This window comes from Esox lucius, chromosome 3, assembly GCF_011004845.1.
Source record: "Esox lucius isolate fEsoLuc1 chromosome 3, fEsoLuc1.pri, whole genome shotgun sequence".
NCBI lineage: Eukaryota > Metazoa > Chordata > Actinopteri > Esociformes > Esocidae > Esox > Esox lucius.
In genome coordinates, this window is record NC_047571.1 from 28808980 (window position 1) to 28826379 (window position 17400).

The 17400-nt window shown below is 43.2% G+C and overlaps 2 protein-coding genes across 4 annotated transcripts in view; one reads left to right on the forward strand and one right to left on the reverse strand.

Annotated features, from left to right (window-relative positions):
• Window positions 1–79: 79 nt before the first annotated feature.
• Window positions 80–6111, reverse strand: zgc:153115 (C2H2-type zinc finger protein). Its single transcript, XM_010904220.4, has 2 exons — window positions 5079–6111; window positions 80–3332 (listed from the first exon to the last, which is right to left on the reverse strand). The coding sequence occupies exons 1-2, from the start codon at window positions 5578–5580 to the stop codon at window positions 3079–3081; spliced, it is 756 nt and encodes a 251-aa protein (XP_010902522.1). The 5' UTR covers window positions 5581–6111; the 3' UTR covers window positions 80–3078.
• A 402-nt stretch (window positions 6112–6513) lies between these two features.
• Window positions 6514–17400, forward strand: part of LOC105030387 — a 42310-nt gene continuing 31423 nt past the window's right edge. For all 3 annotated transcript variants that reach the window (XM_020045595.3, XM_020045596.3, XM_020045597.3), the window contains exons 1-20: window positions 6514–7070; window positions 7287–7334; window positions 7595–7761; window positions 8019–8089; window positions 8555–8720; window positions 10131–10268; window positions 10463–10640; window positions 11016–11158; window positions 11924–12027; window positions 12767–12932; window positions 13222–13404; window positions 13789–13941; window positions 14088–14232; window positions 14538–14696; window positions 14853–14971; window positions 15578–15859; window positions 16198–16353; window positions 16612–16796; window positions 16896–17078; window positions 17183–17274. In XM_020045595.3, the coding sequence (XP_019901154.3) occupies window positions 7013–7070; window positions 7287–7334; window positions 7595–7761; window positions 8019–8089; window positions 8555–8720; window positions 10131–10268; window positions 10463–10640; window positions 11016–11158; window positions 11924–12027; window positions 12767–12932; window positions 13222–13404; window positions 13789–13941; window positions 14088–14232; window positions 14538–14696; window positions 14853–14971; window positions 15578–15859; window positions 16198–16353; window positions 16612–16796; window positions 16896–17078; window positions 17183–17274 (2896 nt within the window). In that variant the 5' untranslated portion in view covers window positions 6514–7012. The remainder of the gene's footprint in view (window positions 7071–7286; window positions 7335–7594; window positions 7762–8018; window positions 8090–8554; window positions 8721–10130; window positions 10269–10462; window positions 10641–11015; window positions 11159–11923; window positions 12028–12766; window positions 12933–13221; window positions 13405–13788; window positions 13942–14087; window positions 14233–14537; window positions 14697–14852; window positions 14972–15577; window positions 15860–16197; window positions 16354–16611; window positions 16797–16895; window positions 17079–17182; window positions 17275–17400) is intronic.

Genomic DNA, 17400 nt, shown 5'->3' on the forward strand with positions numbered 1-17400 from the left:
CAAAAATAAAACAAACAAAACATTCAGTTTAATGTTTTTATTTATTATTAAAAAAGCAATGACAGTTTTGTGTCAAGCAAACAATGGAACCAAGTTATCAGCACTGTTCCATATTCAAAAAGCTACAAAAAAGATAATTAAACCACACAAATGATAAGTTGTAATAAATTAATCAGCGAAATAAAAGAAACAAAAAAAATTCTAAACTTAAATGTGTTGCACAGAAAATACGGAAGTTCCAGCGCTAAATTTTTAAGACCTGAGAGTATAAATATCAAAAAGCATGTTGCAGCAAGTATTAAATTAGTTCCACAGTTCCTCTTATGTCATTGACATAAACCAAAGCTGGAATAAGAGGTTTATTTATGTAAAAATCAGGCTTAAAAAAATCTAAAAACATTGGTTCAGTACAAACAATGCAACTGTGCATACTTCTTTCGATTAGTGTATGATGGGAAACTATCAGCCCGACCATAAAATGTGTTTAGCAAGGTGAATGAAATAGTTTGAGATACGCTGGTATCCTCCCAGTCAGATTTAGTGGTTTACAGAAGCTATATTGATTCATTGGTAACTACCTGAAGGTTAACCAAATAGAGTTCAGAACTTAGAAATTATACATAAGCAGTTAAGAGTATTTCACAAATGCTTATGTTAACTGCCAAATGTGATACAGTCAAAGTATCAACTTGCCAGTGTTAACACGCATTTACAAATTGTTAATGGATTTATGAAGTCCTTATGTAGGTACTCTTTGAAGTTACATTTTACAAAATTATCCCCATCTAGTGATACATCTCTAACGCATTAGGTCCAAACTAAGCTGACATTTTCATACAGCACTCTTATATATATATATATATATGATAGGCCAAAACTGATTAGCACTACTGAACACCACAGGTAAGTAACATTCTATGAAAGTGTTAAGCACAGCGAAAACTGTACATATAACAAAATGTCAAACCTAAGGCTAGGTTAGCTTTGTAAGAGTATTTTTGATCCAACACCAAAGACAAATGAGGCAAAACTAACTGTGAGGTAAATTATTATTACAGTTTGTGAAATAATCATTTTGACAAAAGGCAGACTTGCCGAGTCACCTAGTCAGAAAACAAACAAATACATCTGGAAAATAAAATCCACGGAGACATTTCAAATTCATTTGAAAACATACTGTTATATTGCGTCACTGATTACATAGTCCATTTTTTTTGATAACTGCCAGCAGTCACCAAGAACTGTCGGATTGTAACAACTTGTGAAAAATGTGTACAAATGGCAAAAGGATTTCCACATAAAAGTTGAAAATATCCTATTACAGTGGAACAAGCAGTGATCAAATGATGCAGCAAAAATGATCCATTAAAGTCAGTCTGTTCGGGAAGACGGAAGACATTGGAGGGACTGTACGAGGAGGTGCCTTGGCCGCATAATTCCGTCTGTCTTTCAAGGTAATGACAGTTTAAACCAAGGCCCTGGGAACACTGGACTGCAGTGTTATTGTGTCTGAGAAAAGCCAGATACATAGGATCAAGTAAAATACACTGGATCAAGTAAGATACATAAGACCAATTAAAACACATTGGATCAAGTTGTTACGGTGAATGAGGACAAATCAAAAAACCAACAGGTCATAATCCCAGTCTATCCTTTATCGCACTTCCTAAAGCACTTGGAAAAGGGCGGTTAACTAACCATAGGTCCTAATTATAATGAGATAACATATAGCTTCATCAGATTCCACAGTGTTCAATTGTAGAAGTATATTAACAAAGTGAATATCTATCACACGAAATAGCCAAGTAGCTAGCATTAAAAACAACACCTGTATGAAAAAGTGCCATATTGCATGTGTATTTGTAATGTGCTGACGATTCAGCGTAAACCTGTATAAATGACTCAAACTGTAAACATGGTGCAAAATAATTATGAAATAGTTTAAGGCTTTCTGAGTTTCCTGATGTGTTGTTGATCACTGAGTTAATAGAGGAGTTGTGCCCATTAAGCTGGACAGACAGTGGAAACAGTAGAAATGGTCTTCTCTTTCTCTGACAAAAGGTAAATAAGGACACACACACATACACGCACACACACAGACACACACTCTTACACAAACATGCGCGCGCGCACAAGCCGCCTATCCTTTTCCTATCCAAGTGTATACCGTCACCCCTAATATAAGGACTACAATTCATCACAAGTATGACCTCCACTAATAGTTTTTTTTTTTTAGGATATTCTCTACAATAAAAGCTTAAAGCTTATATACATTTGCATAATTACCAGGCATAATACGACGTGTATCATGTGTCAACGTTTCTGTGGATGGTGAAAAGAAAAGTTGAACGAGGATTTATGCAACTGCCGGTATGCAAACTGCCAGTGTTAAGCAGTTTAATTCATTCATCATCAGCACTATAAAAGTGAAGTTGACCTGCACTTAAAATCATATCAATGCAGTAAATACAATATTGGAAGAAAAACATAACTTAAACTAGGCCAACTAAAATGTAACTGGCAGAGATAAAAAATTAAAAAAAACAACATGGTGGAATGTGCAACCTCTAAAAACATGGAATCAGAAAAACTGCTACTCTTCTAGTCAATCTCTACCTTCTCTATGCCTCTAGCTTTCTATATATATATATATATATATATATATATATATATATATATATATATATATATATATATAAAACAAAATGGTGCTAGCAAGAAACCAAACAGGCACAGTAGAAAGCACTGAGCACCATCGTTCTAAAAATAAGTAGAAAAGAGGAAAACATTTGGCTGATGCATGTGCTGAGAGTGCCTTGGCTTGACGCTGATAGGCCCCATATGTGTAAGTGTTCTTCAGTTAAAGGTTGAGAGAGGTTGTGAGGAGCATTGAGTGGGGTCATCTTCATATTGTTGGGTGGCTGGGGGGGGGGGCAGCACCCCCGCCCCCCACCTCCCCACTGGGTCATGTCGTTTTGTTAGTGGCGGAGAGGCCGGAACAGGTCGGGACCGCTCCTCGTAGCCCGGCGCCGACCGTGGCCGGGTCAACGTGGTAATTAACCCGGCGACCCCTCCCGTCTACTGGCCCGCGGCGGGGCTGGATGCCCGGTTCCCCCCAGGGGACAGACCCTTGCGGGCCAGCATGGACGGCTGGAAGTCGGGATGGCGGCGGGCGTGCTTGATCAGGTGGTCGCTGCGCATGAAGCGCTTGTCGCACAGCGGGCACAGGAAGCGCTTCTCGCCGGTGTGGGTGCGCGTGTGGCGGGCCAGCTCGTCCGAGCGGGCAAATTTCTTCTGGCAGTCGGGCCAGGTGCACGGGAACGGTCGTTCACCTGGTGGTGGGGGGGAGAGGGTTGAGAGGAGTAAGACATTCGCCTCCGTTTCCACAGCAACTGGTCTATGCTGAAGTATCATGTCAACACACTGTCACTCAAAGGCCCACCATTGCCCTGCCCATCCCTAACGTCGGTCATTTTTGCAAGATAATATACAGTAGTTAGTTGGGAGACCCTTGAACACAAAACATTTTCGAGGAAAAATAGATGATCACCAGCTGTCTTTTTTCCGGTACAACTAAATGCTCACACAGGCACTTTAAATGAATGTTTAAAATGTGTTGATTTCACAGCCAAACCAGGAAAGTTCTCCCCTCGTGGTTTACATGTGTATTGAGATATTCAGAAAAGTGAATGCAAAATGCAGACAAATGTGCTACATTGATACTAACTGGCGATCTCCAACATATGGTGGGCGGCCATCTTAGAAGAGCAGCTCTCAAATCATCCACATGTCTTCTTGATAAGTCAAACTGGGACTTCTGAAACCTTCTAAGGCTCAACTTGACACATATTTTTCGAATACACACAACTTGCAGGGCTGTTCCAAACTGATGTCTATTAAAGATAGAGTAATATATGTTAAATGTCTACAATACATAGTTTACTGAAGGTCTGTGACCATACTGTTTATGCTGACTTTTATTAAAGACAGTATACATAATGAGACTACAAACCTATTCTGTGGCCTTAGAGCATTTTAGTCATTTATTAGCCCCTCTTATTCGGAGCGACTGAGAAGCGAGTCTATACGTTCTCATACTTCTTTTTAAACAGGATTTGAACTCGCGCAGTTCTACAGGAACGTGTGCGACACTACCAGCTGAGCCACCGCTTCTTTTTAGGTACAATACAGAGACGTAACTGAACTGGAAACCAGGACACGCGAAGCAAGGGGCAGCCAGGGCCGTGCAATTGGTTATACTCAACACTGCAAAACCGACCAGCTTAATGCAACGCCCCCCACTCCCGTTTTGTGGGCGTTCCCTAACCACTTGTTCTACTCAACGCCGTTTCCTGTTCTAATCCATCCGTGCCTGTTCTTCGGTGACCCAAGACACCTGGCTAGTGGACACCTGATGCATGCACTCGAAGTAACAGCCCTAAAACAATAACTTTGACATGTATGACAGACGGACAATATCGTGAACAGAGTTATTCTGCAAAGACCTAGATCTCACATGATGACCACGTTGATGCGAGGTGGGATTAAAAGATTTGGCAGCTCGAGCAATAAACCAAAAGAAAAAAAAACAGCGAACCCCGATCCTACGCAAACGCACCCAAACTCCACATTTAATCTCGAAGTCCCATCGTCATGCAAATCCAGTCTAGATATAGCATGTTCGTCACTAGTAGCTATGCATTTTTCGTCCAGCCCCATTCTTTTGTTCGTTAACTTCTTTGTTATGAGCCCTCTGTTGGAGTTTTTCCCCTCTTTTGTTCGGCGAGTATTGTACTAACTCGCGGGTAAACGACAGAGCCTCTCACTAACCAAACATAACGTGTATCACTGTGAAGAAAAACACCGTCTGGCAACAAAAAAAACATACTACTCTTTATAACGAGCAGTGACTCACAACCGAGGAGTGCTTAGTGAGAATTGACAAACTTGCAAGTTCTCGAAAAACTAGGAGAACAACGTAATTCAGACGATATCTATGTATATACCCACACTAGGTTTACTGTTAGTTTTATATATATATATATATGATATAGGTACATATATATATTTATTTTTACCTGTGTGGGTTCTAATATGGGCTTTCAGATGAGATGATTTTCCATAAATTCTATCACAGCCGTCGAAAGTGCACTGGTGTCGCTTTATTGGGGACCGAGGCGCCCCTCCTCCCCACTGCTGTTGAGTGGCATTGTACTGTCCAGGAATTGGAGTAGCAGAGGGGGTCATGGTAGGGGTAGTTGAGTCAGACAACGTGGTGTAGCCGCTCTCCCCGCATGAGGAGTTGCTGCTCTCGGAGTAGGCCGACATTGGCCGGAACTTCCCGTGGAGGTCCGTGAGGATCCCAGCCACCGTCATCATCTTGGCCCCCTCGAGTCTCAGCGTCTCGCGGACCTCCCTATCCTCGCTCGACCCTTCAGGCTCTCCGGGAAGAAGGGCCTGCTCCTGGGGAGGGGGCTGGTCGGCGGGGGCAACTGGGGTGGGTCGGTGTAGGACAGGACCGCTAGATATCGAAACCAGACATTCGGCGGCGAAGTAATCCGAATACGCAACCATCGACATTCTTGGTTACCTTTTTGACTTTATTCTGTAACGCGAGTCCTTTCTCTTGTTCAATTCGGTCCTTGTTGTTTCCGCAGTCGTTTTCGAAGGGGACTAGCCAGAGATTTCGAACTCGTTTATCAGTCGAACTCGTTGAACCGACCTTTTCCGACTATCACAAAGGCCTGTCGTAATGTGCTCGAAAACATCAAATTATGTAATACAAAACCAAAAAAAATATTCTACAAAACGTGCCAGTACCTCCAGCCCCACATGCGCGCTTCACATCGTCCAACGGTTCATTGTGTCTGCCTCTGAAAAGCCGGTGAAACCTACGCCCCCCTGGTATAGAGAAACGCGCAGAAACTGACGTTGCAGGCTGACGTGAACTGCGGGCGTGGTGGAAGGCAGCAAACAACCGATAGATCCGCGTGGAAAGGTGGTGCCTGTAGTTGATAGGGAAGAGAGGGGTGTAGCCCTTCTCCAAATCGCTTATCACCTTTTACGATTTCCTATCAAATCCCGTCTCATTTGTCAACCCAATATCTTTGAAACACCACACGTTTCTTTATTTCTGCAATATCGGCTAAATAGACGTGATCATTACTTTCACAGATCATTGTAAAATATAATTTTCGCAGTGTATTTTATTTAATCGGTGGGTTTCAGTGATGTATTTCTTGCTTACATTTCATCTGAAAAGTTTTTTTTAGGTTTATTACTACCTAAAAGCAGAAGACGCAGACATTAGACGTCCCTCTTTAGACAATGCCATGATATATCTGAGCCATGGTTTTAAATAAAGTCACACCCCATTTCAACTGTCTGGTCTGTGTGTTTCTGAGACCATCTGCCACACAATAATCACTTGGAGGCTAAACCAAATCTGACCCCAATAATGATCTGGTTGTTATCATCGAGCTGCTACAGACTTGTAATATGCGTATAACAAGACGTAATAAGGAAACGGATTAATCCGGTATTCACAGCATGACCCGCATGATGTGCGGTTTGTGCACTCCCATCGTAAAAACCCTATAAAAACGACACTTTTGTTCAGGTTTAAAGTGTAACGGATGGGTTAAAGTAAGGCCTGTGTTTATTCTGGACAAACATGCAAAGCTGTTTAAAAAAGCAACAGACATAACATTTTTCAATTGTTAGTAGTGTTTTTCAGTCTTGAAAGCCTTCTTTTGCCATCAAGGGAGTTAACGCCAAGCGGAGAGCATCGAGTGGGGGTCCCAATGTTGTGTCAAGTGATTGGCTGAATTTGCCTCAGAGGACGTTTGTAGCCCCAGACTGGAAGGTATTTCCTGATTGGATGCTGCGAGCGCTGTGGATCGCAGGCATGGCCATTCGCTGGCAGTGTGAGAGCAGGGACTGCGTTTCAGCCCAACGACTTGTGGAGTCTTGGAAGCTAGGGTTCATTTAGTGAACTAAGACAGCTACGGCCATGTACTCTCTTGGACTACTGGTCTCCGTTATTTTCACTGCTCTCGTTCTACGACACGGTAAATTATCTGTGACCTGTGATAGTATTTCTAATTTGACTTCACTCAAAGTTAGTTTTGAGACTGGGCTACTTGACGATCATTTTTAGATAATTGGTTAATTCACTGTTACTACCGTTTTATGCAAATTACTGGATTAGAATTTGAATCTGTCGGTTTCACAGATTTTCTTATTTGCTATTTAAAAAAAAGTATGTGTTGTTTTCTAACTTTTAGGTGATTGCCTTCAGATGGACCTACAGCTCTGTAATCCTGAATGCACCGGTGAGAGCCAATTGAATGTTAAATCACATATTCCCAAGTGTTCTACAACTCTTCAGAATAACTTTAGTTGATGAACCACTAATATGTGTAATGTGGTTTATACACTCCTTATACATGACGTTTTCATGTGCTATAAATTAAAGTTATTGTATAATCTGTGATTTTCCAAATTGAATAATCAAACTCTCTGTGTGGACATTGATAACATGGTTTCCATAAAAAATAATTAGAGGAAATTGTCTGTTATTTGATGGCCACAGCATCCTCATCCTCTGACACCACATACCAGAGAGGGATAAAATACACCTACAGATACAGCACAACGATAGCCACTACGCTACAATTCGTCTCCTCAGGCAGAAACGGACTGGCTCTTGACTGTGTCGTGGATGTAGATGTGATTTCCAAGTGTCACCTTTCGATGCAGGTCTGGTATACAGAAACGTTCACGTCGATGTAGTGATTTGTTTGTTGTAGTTGAAAAAATATCAAGTTGGAATCCTGTCAATGTACAATCCTTGAATTCACTTTAGAGAGCAATCCTTTATGTGTTGATAATTGTTTAGCTTTGGGAAGTTAGTTCACTCGGAATCCTTGCTGTTTCCACTGCTGTATGTAATGAAAAATGGGACATTGAGATGAAATGGGACGTTTTAATAATTTTCTATTCTATCCTCCCTGTAGATCAGAAATCCACAGATTAAGCGTCTTTCTCCGCAGAAGGAACATTCAGTGCAACGCCTCAAGAGTTTAAGGTCAAAACCTAAATAAGGAATTTCCTTTGATTTGAGGATTTTTTTCACTTTTATTTTTGTAGTTTGGACTGTGTGTCATTTGAGGCCTTTGCTCATAGGAGATTTCTCCCATTGACACACTTGCATCTATAACTGCACACTTTTTTGTGTCCGAAGAGCATACACCTAAGACAGAAAATACATAGACACATTGATTATCTTCATTCCAGAACATTTTAATGTGATACTGCTCTGACAACACTATCATGAGTCCATGGGTTTCAGGTGTCCAGGAGGTCCTCTGAGTCTATCATGACTCCATGGGGTTTCAGTTGTCCAGGAGGTCCTCTGGGTCTATCATGAGTCCATGGGGTTTCAGGTGTCCAGGAGGTCCTCTGGGTCTATCATGAGTCCATGGGGTTTCAGGTGTCCAGGAGGTCGTCGGGGTCTTGGAGATCTCATCTGGTGTTTTATTTACCCTCCCAGGGAGTCGCTGGAGAGGAGTCGCCTCAAGTTCTCCCTCCAGCAGGGAAAGGTCACGGCCCTCTGTCTGCAAGAGGGGGAGCAGGTGTGGACGCTGAACATCAAGAGATCTCTACTGAGCATGCTCCAGACCTCCCGTACCGCCAAGAAGCAGGAAGTCGTTGAGGAGGTGAAGGGTGAACAATTTGTCTCCCTGTATGAGGGATGTGATTTGACCAAAACCGTAACTACATGAACTATAGATCTCTGGACAAGACCCGATATGAAACTCTGTGTTGGAAATCAGAGCCATGCATGTGAATTTGGTCAGGAGTTGCATTGCTGTGGTGTCAACACTTTGTCCTGTAAAGCTGGGAAGTGTGCTGACTTTGGCTCTCAAGTAACTCAAGTAACACTATTAGATTATTTAAATGAGTCATCCAAGCCTGGCTAGAACGCATAGTATTTTGCACAGTATATTAATTACACAGAACAACCAGTATGTTAATTAAACAGTACAACCAGTATATTAATTACACAGCACAACCAGTTTATTAATTACACAGTACAACCAGTATATTAATTACACAGCACAACCAGTATATTAATTACACAGTACAACCAGTATATTTATTACACAGCACAACCAGTTTATTAATTACACAGCACAACCAGTATATTAATTACACAGTACAACCAGTATATTAATTACACAGCACAACCAGTTTATTAATTACACAGTACAACCAGTATATTTATTACACAGCACAACCAGTTTATTAATTACACAGCACAACCAGTATATTAATTACACAGTACAACCAGTATATTAATTACACAGCACAACCAGTTTATTAATTACACAGTACAACCAGTATATTAATTACACAGTACAACCAGTACTACAACCAGATGTGTACCATGTGTGGTTGTGTGTGTTCCAGACGGATGTGTACCGTGTGTGGTTGTGTGTGTTCCAGACGGATGTGTACCGTGTGTGGTTTTGTGTGTGTTCCAGACAGATGTGTACCGTGTGTGGTTGTGTGTGTTTTCCAGACAGATGTGTAACGTGTGTGGTTGTGTGTGTGTTCCAGACGGATGGGTAATGTGTGGTTGTGTGTGTTCCAGACGGATGTGCACCATGTGTGGTTGTGTGTGTGTTCCAGATGAATGGGTAACGTGTGGTTGTGTGTGTGTTCCAGACGGATGTGTAACGTGTGGTTGTGTGTGTGTGTTCCAGACGGATGTGTAACGTGTGGTTGTGTGTGTTCCAGACTGATGTGTAACGTGTGGTTGTGTGTGTGTTCCAGACGGATGTGTAACGTGTGGTTGTGTGTGTGTTCCAGACGGATGTGTAACGTGTGGTTGTGTGTGTGTTCCAGACGGATGTGTAACGTGTGGTTGTGTGTGTGTTCCAGACGGATGTGTAACGGGTGGTTGTGTGTGTGTTCCAGACGGATGTGTAACGTGTGGTTGTGTGTGTGTTCCAGACGGATGTGTAACGTGTGGTTGTGTGTGTGTTCCAGACGGATGTGTAACGTGTGGTTGTGTGTGTGTTCCAGACGGATGTGTAACGTGTGTTTGTGTGTGTGTGTTCCAGACGGATGTGTACGGGACTTGTACTACTAAATATGAGAGAAGAGGGTCTCTACTGGTGAAGACAAGGAACATCAGACAATGTCACCACGATCGACTGGCAGGCTTCTGGCCACACTCCATCTCTCTGACCAAGGACACGGTGAGCTCTTCTGCCCCTCCCCTTTCAGTGCCACATCTCTGCAAAGACGCCCAGCATTTTACAGTGACACTGATTGGCCTGAGAGGAGTGCCATACCAGTTCTCTAAAACCCGTTAGTCACACCACAGTGATACTAGATTATCAGTGTGCCTTCTTTGAGTTTATCTGGTAGTTGTGAACTTCGTATGTCCCAGACGTTGGACTCCAATCTCCAGTGTACCCAGCGACATGGGACTACAGTGATGGAGGAGGTCCGCTGCACGGAGACCGTCTCTGTGGTGCCGTTGTCGGGGTCAATGGGAGTGGTGACGACCCAGACCAACTCCACCCTGATTTTGCTCAGAGCCCTGGAAGGCACACCCTCAGGAGCTGGTGAGAACACCACTGACATTCTGGAGGGAGTAAGCTGTTCTAGCTACCTGCTTTTCAAGGCATTCGTAGGATGTCTGTCTGAGCAAAGCCCACAGCTTTATAAGAAACACTGCTAAAATAAACACTGCTATCCCTGTTGTACTACTATCATTTAGTAATGCTACTACTATGACTACTAATATTACAACTTACTGCTGTAACCAAGACCACGAACACGACTACTACTACAACTAGTAGTACCACCACTGCTGTTACTACTACTGCAGATTCTAAGCTGTTACTCATTTGTAAAGATAACTGCCGGATGTTGTTTTACCCAAACAGCACCTGATGTAAGTGAATATAACACTTCTCTTCTGCCTTGCCCGTAATCAGATATGCTGGATCCAGGTGTCCTGACCGATCTTCGGTTTGTGGAAGAGGGGACAGAGGGGTCGATCCGGCGTGGTCCCCCCGCCCTCCAGGAAGCCTCAGACACCGTGAGAAGGCTGTGCACTCTCGCATCTGACCAGCATCAGGTAGGACCCCACCAGCATCAGGTAGGACCCCACCAGCATCAGGTAGGACCCCACCAGCATCAGGTAGGACCCCAATATCCTATTGGTGGTTTTAAATCGACTGAGTCATGATGACCGTCTTCTCTCGTAAATACGCTGGGCCCGTGATTTCACCAGAAGGCCTGTATATGTCAGAGGTAAAGCAAGCTGTAGGAAACACACTGGCAACTGTCTGGAAGATCTAAGACCTACACTTGTTTTCATTGATTCCATTCCATTTTTTATTTAATTTCACTGTAAGTTGTAACCCGGAGGTATAAAGACCAAATGTGTTTACTGAACTAAAGTTGTATGAAAACCTCTCCAACGTTCTATTAACCTGCCTAAATGTGAAAAACCCTAATTGTTCCCAGGGGCAGAGCTTTTTCTTTAAGTAATGTTGTCCTGACAAACCAGACTCTGCTTGTTTGTATTTGTGCAGTGTGGTTAGTCCTCCCTGAAGCCTTTTTCACACTGGAGCTTGTTGACTTTCACACAGGAGCTTAGCCAATCCTGATATTCCCAAGTAAAAAAGGATCTCAAATATCCACAAAATGTAGTTCTTCATTGATATTTAACTCAAAGGAGTGTAATTTTTGTAAAGTATTGATATCTTTATTGAAATCTTTGTGATCAGAAATCTCCCCCTTATTTTCATCAATTTTCTTTTAAATTTTAAATAATATTTTTTTTAATTCACATCCAGAAAAACCTTACCCAGGTTTGTGTGTCATTTTCCCTGTATAGGCCTCGGATCTGTTCCTTCACTTGGCATTCCAACTGAGAGCCTTGTCCATGTCCCAGCTCAGGACTCTGTGGCAAGATGTTTCCTTCAAGTGCCGAAACGACTGGTCAGTTCCCTTACTTCAGTCACTGGGAAATTACATTTTTTGTTTTCAATGGACGGGAAGTCGTGGGAGTAGGATTTTCTTAATTAAAACAATACAAAGTGCTCCGGGGTGTGAACCAAGAGGTGTCTGCATGGGGGGTAGTAGCACGTTGTATATGTCACCCCTCCCTGAAACAACTTACACACCTGGTCAATGCAATTTGTCACCATGTTGAAAAGAAAACCAGCAAAACTAAGGTTTCCCACTCGGCATGGGAGCTGAGAAATCCTGCATCAATACATCAGAAGGGAGAATGTGACTGAATCTGTGGAGTCTATTCCCAGCATTTCACCCTTACTGGGGTGTCTATTCCCAGCTGTTATCTCACTGTGAAATCTATTCTCAGCAGTTATCTCAATGTGGAGTCTATACCAAGCAGTTTTCTCAATGTGAAGTTTATACCCAGCAGTTATCTCACTGTGAAATCTATTCTCAGCAGTTATCTCAATGTGAAGTCTATTCTCAGCTGTTATCTCAATGTGAAGTCTATTCTCAGCAGTTATCAAACTGTGAAGTCTATTCTCTGAAGTTATCTTTCTGTGAAGTCTATTCTCAGCAGTTATCAAACTGTGAAGTCTATTCTCAGCAGTTATCTCAATGTGAAGTCAATTTTCAGCAGTTATATTTCTGTGAAGTCTATTCTCAGCAGTTATCTTTCTGTGAAGTCTATTCTCAGCAGTTATCTCTCCGTCTGTGATAGGCAGCCTCTCTTGGATGCCCTACCGGCGTGCAGCTCAGAGGAATGCATCATCCTCCTGACAGACCTAATCCAGAATGAGGACATAGAGGAGGAGAGGGCTCACTCCTTTCTCTCCACCATCGCCCTCATCCCTTACCCCACACCACACATCATCCACTCCGTCAATGTAGGTCTGGTGTGCTGTTCTTTGGGGATATAGGATATATACTGTTCTGTATGTACGCTGAATCCCAGTGAATGTCTAATTGGTGAAGACGTGGCAGAGAATGATGTGACATAAGGTCTTCATAACCCTGTAATAAACAGTAATAACCCAGTCATAACCAGTACAGGCACATGAAATACTTAGACTGATGAAATGAATATGTTTCACTCCATCTAACAAGGATGTTTCCTGATGGTCGGTTAAAGAATGAGACAAATAACAACCTTTCACAATCTCCCGTTCTCCGCAGGCCTTGCTGAAGGCACCTAAGGTGAGGGCCAAGGCCCTGTTGACCGGGTCCGTCCTGGTCCATGTTCTGTGTCAGAGGACCGGGTCTCCCTGCGGTGTCGTCCCCCAGGTCCAGGCCTTCGTACAGGCCCTGAAGGACTCCCTGGGGGAGGACTGCGGAGGAGGGAACTCGCCGGTCCCTGAGGTACTCCAGATACCTCGATGGAGTTAGAACTCTATATAGACATCATCCTGTTGTACTGGACCGCTGGTGAAATGTTTCGGTTAGGATTAAATGGGTAACAGGGTTAATAAAACTGCAGTCTCCAATAAAACCGATGCCCAATCTGTTTTATTGTTATTTAAGAAGTATAATAATTGAATGTTTATGCATTTAATCCTGTTTTGTAGGCGAAATCCAGATTGCCTAGATGGTTGTGCTGTATTTGAGCTTTGACCTTCCATTATGATGGTTCATAATTTATTCATGAGCCTGAGCGTCTCTAAGGCCGCTGATGACGAGGACCGAGATGGTGGGAGCAGGAATTATGATGACGATGACCATGTAAAATGATGATTCCTTCCTCAGCTGCTCCACACGTTGAAAGCAGTGGGAAATGCCGGCTTGGTAGCCTCCTCTCTCATCCCTCAGCTGAACGTCTGTATCCAGAGCCACTCGACGCCTCTGGAGTTTCGACTCACCGCCGTACAAGCATTCAGGCGAATCCCCTGTAATGCCGACGTGAGTGTGGGGACACATAATTGTCAAGTGTCGAATGTTGCGGTGATGTTGATGTGATGTTGCATTGATGTTGCGGTGATGTTGCAGTGATGTGGATGTGATGTTGGAGGTTAGGTATCTGTTACTGACATCTTTGCTGCCCACAGAGGGGGTCTCTGCTCCAGCTGTACCGTGACCCCCTGGAAGACGTGGAGGTCAGGATTGCCGCATACCAGCAGGTCATGCGCTGCCCTGACCCAGACATGCTGAACGCAGTAAGGACAACTCTGAGACACGAGATCTCCAGCCAAGGTTTGAGAAAAGCTCCAAGTCGTTCCTTACCCCAGCCACTTGGCCCTTTCAGATGTAGTAGATCTATAATCTGGAAGTAATATGGGGAAAACTCCACCTTAACACTGCTTACACACAAAGCTATTTAGAATAGCTCCTCTACCCAGACCTGTCAGATCTCCACATGGTAACGGTTTAAGGTCAAAGGGCAGAGTCAGGGAGTGAACTGTGACCTCCGGTTAAGGGTGGCCTGCGCTGTTCCAAATGACTTCACCTACACAGCCTAAAAACGTACACCTGACGATCACTCTGAATGTCACTCTCAGTGGGCTCGTTTGTGTGGAGTCACCTGACCCAGGTCCTGAGGACAGAGGACCCCATGAAGCAGGCTCTGTTGGAGGCACTGCCTGATGACATCATCACTAAAGACTTTGAGGCCGAACTCTGGAAATACTCCTCTTATTCAGATTACACAGTGGACTCGGGTAATTGAATCCGATACCTGTGCATTGACATTTTAGTTATACCATTCGTATGTTAATGATGAATATTTAATGTTAATGATGAATACTTTTCCCATATACTTGCTTTAGTGGTACTTGTTTTGGAAGTGGTTAATAATGTGTGTGTGTGTTTGTTAGGACTTGGCATTGCAAATATGGAGGGAGCCTTAGTTTTTTCCCCAAAGTCGTTTGTGCCCCGCTCTGCCATGGCAAACCTAACTGTCCACGTCCATGGAAGAGCGTTCAATCTAATGGAGGTGTGTAAGTTGGATTAAAACGTGTTGGTTTCATGTTGTGAGTAATGTAATGGTTTTTAAATACATTTTCGGTATTTTCTAAACATGCAGTACTGTGCAAAATCTTAGGCATCTGCAAGCCAAACTAGTAAAGTAATTTATTGGGATAGTAAGTGTTTATTTATAAATAAATAAATGAATAAATATATATATATGTATATTCTCTCTTCTTTTTTTTTTACAAATAAACCCTTACTATCCAAATTAATTACTTTAGTTTGATATATTCAGAAGCGTTATATATAGTCATCATCAGCTGTCATTCGAAAGATCCTAACATTTAAAATCGGATGAAGAAGCGTTCAATTTGCAGTGGTCTCTTAATTTTAACCCTTCTGTTCCTCACTCAAAACCTTCCTTTCCAACCTTTTTGGAAAGGAAAGAAAAAGGTGCAGTGGTCTACATTTTTTCCAGAGCTGTATCTATATAGTATTTATGTAGTTATATATATTATATATTTTTTATTAAAAGACTTACTACCAGGTACCTAAGACTACCACACAGTACTGTACGTGATTCAAATGAATCAAACATGTTATATATCACAATGGATGCTCTTTTCCAAAGGTTGATCTTCGAGTGGAGAACATGGAACCTTTTCTGAAACAACTTTTTGGCCACCAGTCAGCTTCTCCTGACAAAGACTCCACCGCTCCGTATGAACATGAGGATGAAGAGGAATCTAAGATGAAGGAAAGAAGAAAAAGAAAATCAGATGATGTAGATAAAGAACAGATAAAACAGAGGAAAAGGAGAAAAGCTGAGCAAACAGAAGACGATGGAAGCCAGAACGGAAAGCATGGTTGCTCGTCTAGCATTAACAGTTACCTCAATCAAGCCAGGACAGTGGTGAGATTTTTCCCGAAACATGTAGCCGTTGCAACATCATTTAGATGATTTAAGCCTAGCTAGCCTGCTATTAGTGCCAATTCAGAGCAGACATTTAAGCCTAGCTAGCCTGCTATTAGTGCCAATTCAGAGCAGAATATTTAAGCCTAGCTAGCCTGCTATTAGTGCCAATTCAGAGCAGAATATTTAAGCCTAGCTAGCCTGCTATTAGTGCCAATTCAGAGCAGAATCACACTGCAAGGAGTTTGCACAAGTAGCCTCAACAATGCATCCGATTAGATGTTAGATGTTAGGATCTTTCGAATGACGATGGATGATGACTGACGTGTTGATTCTAGTTCTCAGGAGGGAGCCCGGAGAAGACGAGGTCACGATGTTGGTTCGGTGTCAAGGTGTTCGGCAACGAGCTGAGCGTGTTGACCTGCGACGACCTCTACGCCCAGTTGAAGGGGCTGTCACTCAACATGGCCGGGTTCGCCGTCAGACTGCTGAAGGTACCAGACGGCGACCTTTGACCTCTGTGAGGCATGTTTGCTGTGTAACTCAAACCGGGCACGGCTTCACAGGAATAACTTCTGATGACTGGAGCTGAATGAAATCCAGTGTTGTTGTCTTTTTAGTATGCTTGCGCCTATATATATTTGTTTCATGTATTCATATAGAATCAAGTTAAAATCTCGGGTCTCTCTCTTTCACCTTCTCCCTAACTCTGGCCTTCCTAACTCTCCCTATTTCCCGTTGCCTCCATTTAGGGCCAGGAGGTGCAGCTCCATCACAGGGCGGTGCTGATGACAGATGAACTGGTCCTGCCCTCTCTGTCAGGCTTGCCCATTAGACTGGGCATCAACATGACCTCCCTCCTCTCACTGCGTCTGAAGGGCAGTGCCGACTACAAACACTGGTCCCACTTCTCCCTGGCAGGCCATGTAAAGCCAATGTAAGTGGGCGTCCATTTTGGATCCGGCCCACTCCTGGTTTCCATAGGAGAGCAGCTGAAACATGTTTTATTTATTTTGTCTATATGGTGTTTGCACAGGGCCTATGTGGGCCTGTCAACCCGCATGGGGGTGGATGGGGCCCTGGGTAGGGCTGGACTGGAGTGGGCCACAGATATCAGGACCTCCAGCAGCCTGGACGGGAGTGTGTATCTACAGGAGGGCCACGACCTAAGAGTGGTCCTTAACACGCCCGAAGACATCATGGACATTGTCACTCTCAGGTGAGATGAAAGTATTACTTGGTTAGGTAACTAGTTTGGACCAAATGCAATTCTGAGCAATTCTGTTGCCTCAAATTTCTCAATATTTACTCATTGTGCCACAGCTCCAGGATAATTCATGTGAATGGAGATCACAGAGAGGAGATGAGAGGCTCCAAGAATCGTGTGGAGAGAACCACCTGCACCCCAAAAACATGTGAGTTTGTCCCGAGACTCAAGTGCACAAAACATTCCAGGGAGTAACTAAGGTCAAGCCTGGAAATGTCCAAGTGGACGTTGTTGTGTGCAATTGTGCAAGCATCCTAGTGTCTTCCTCCCTGCA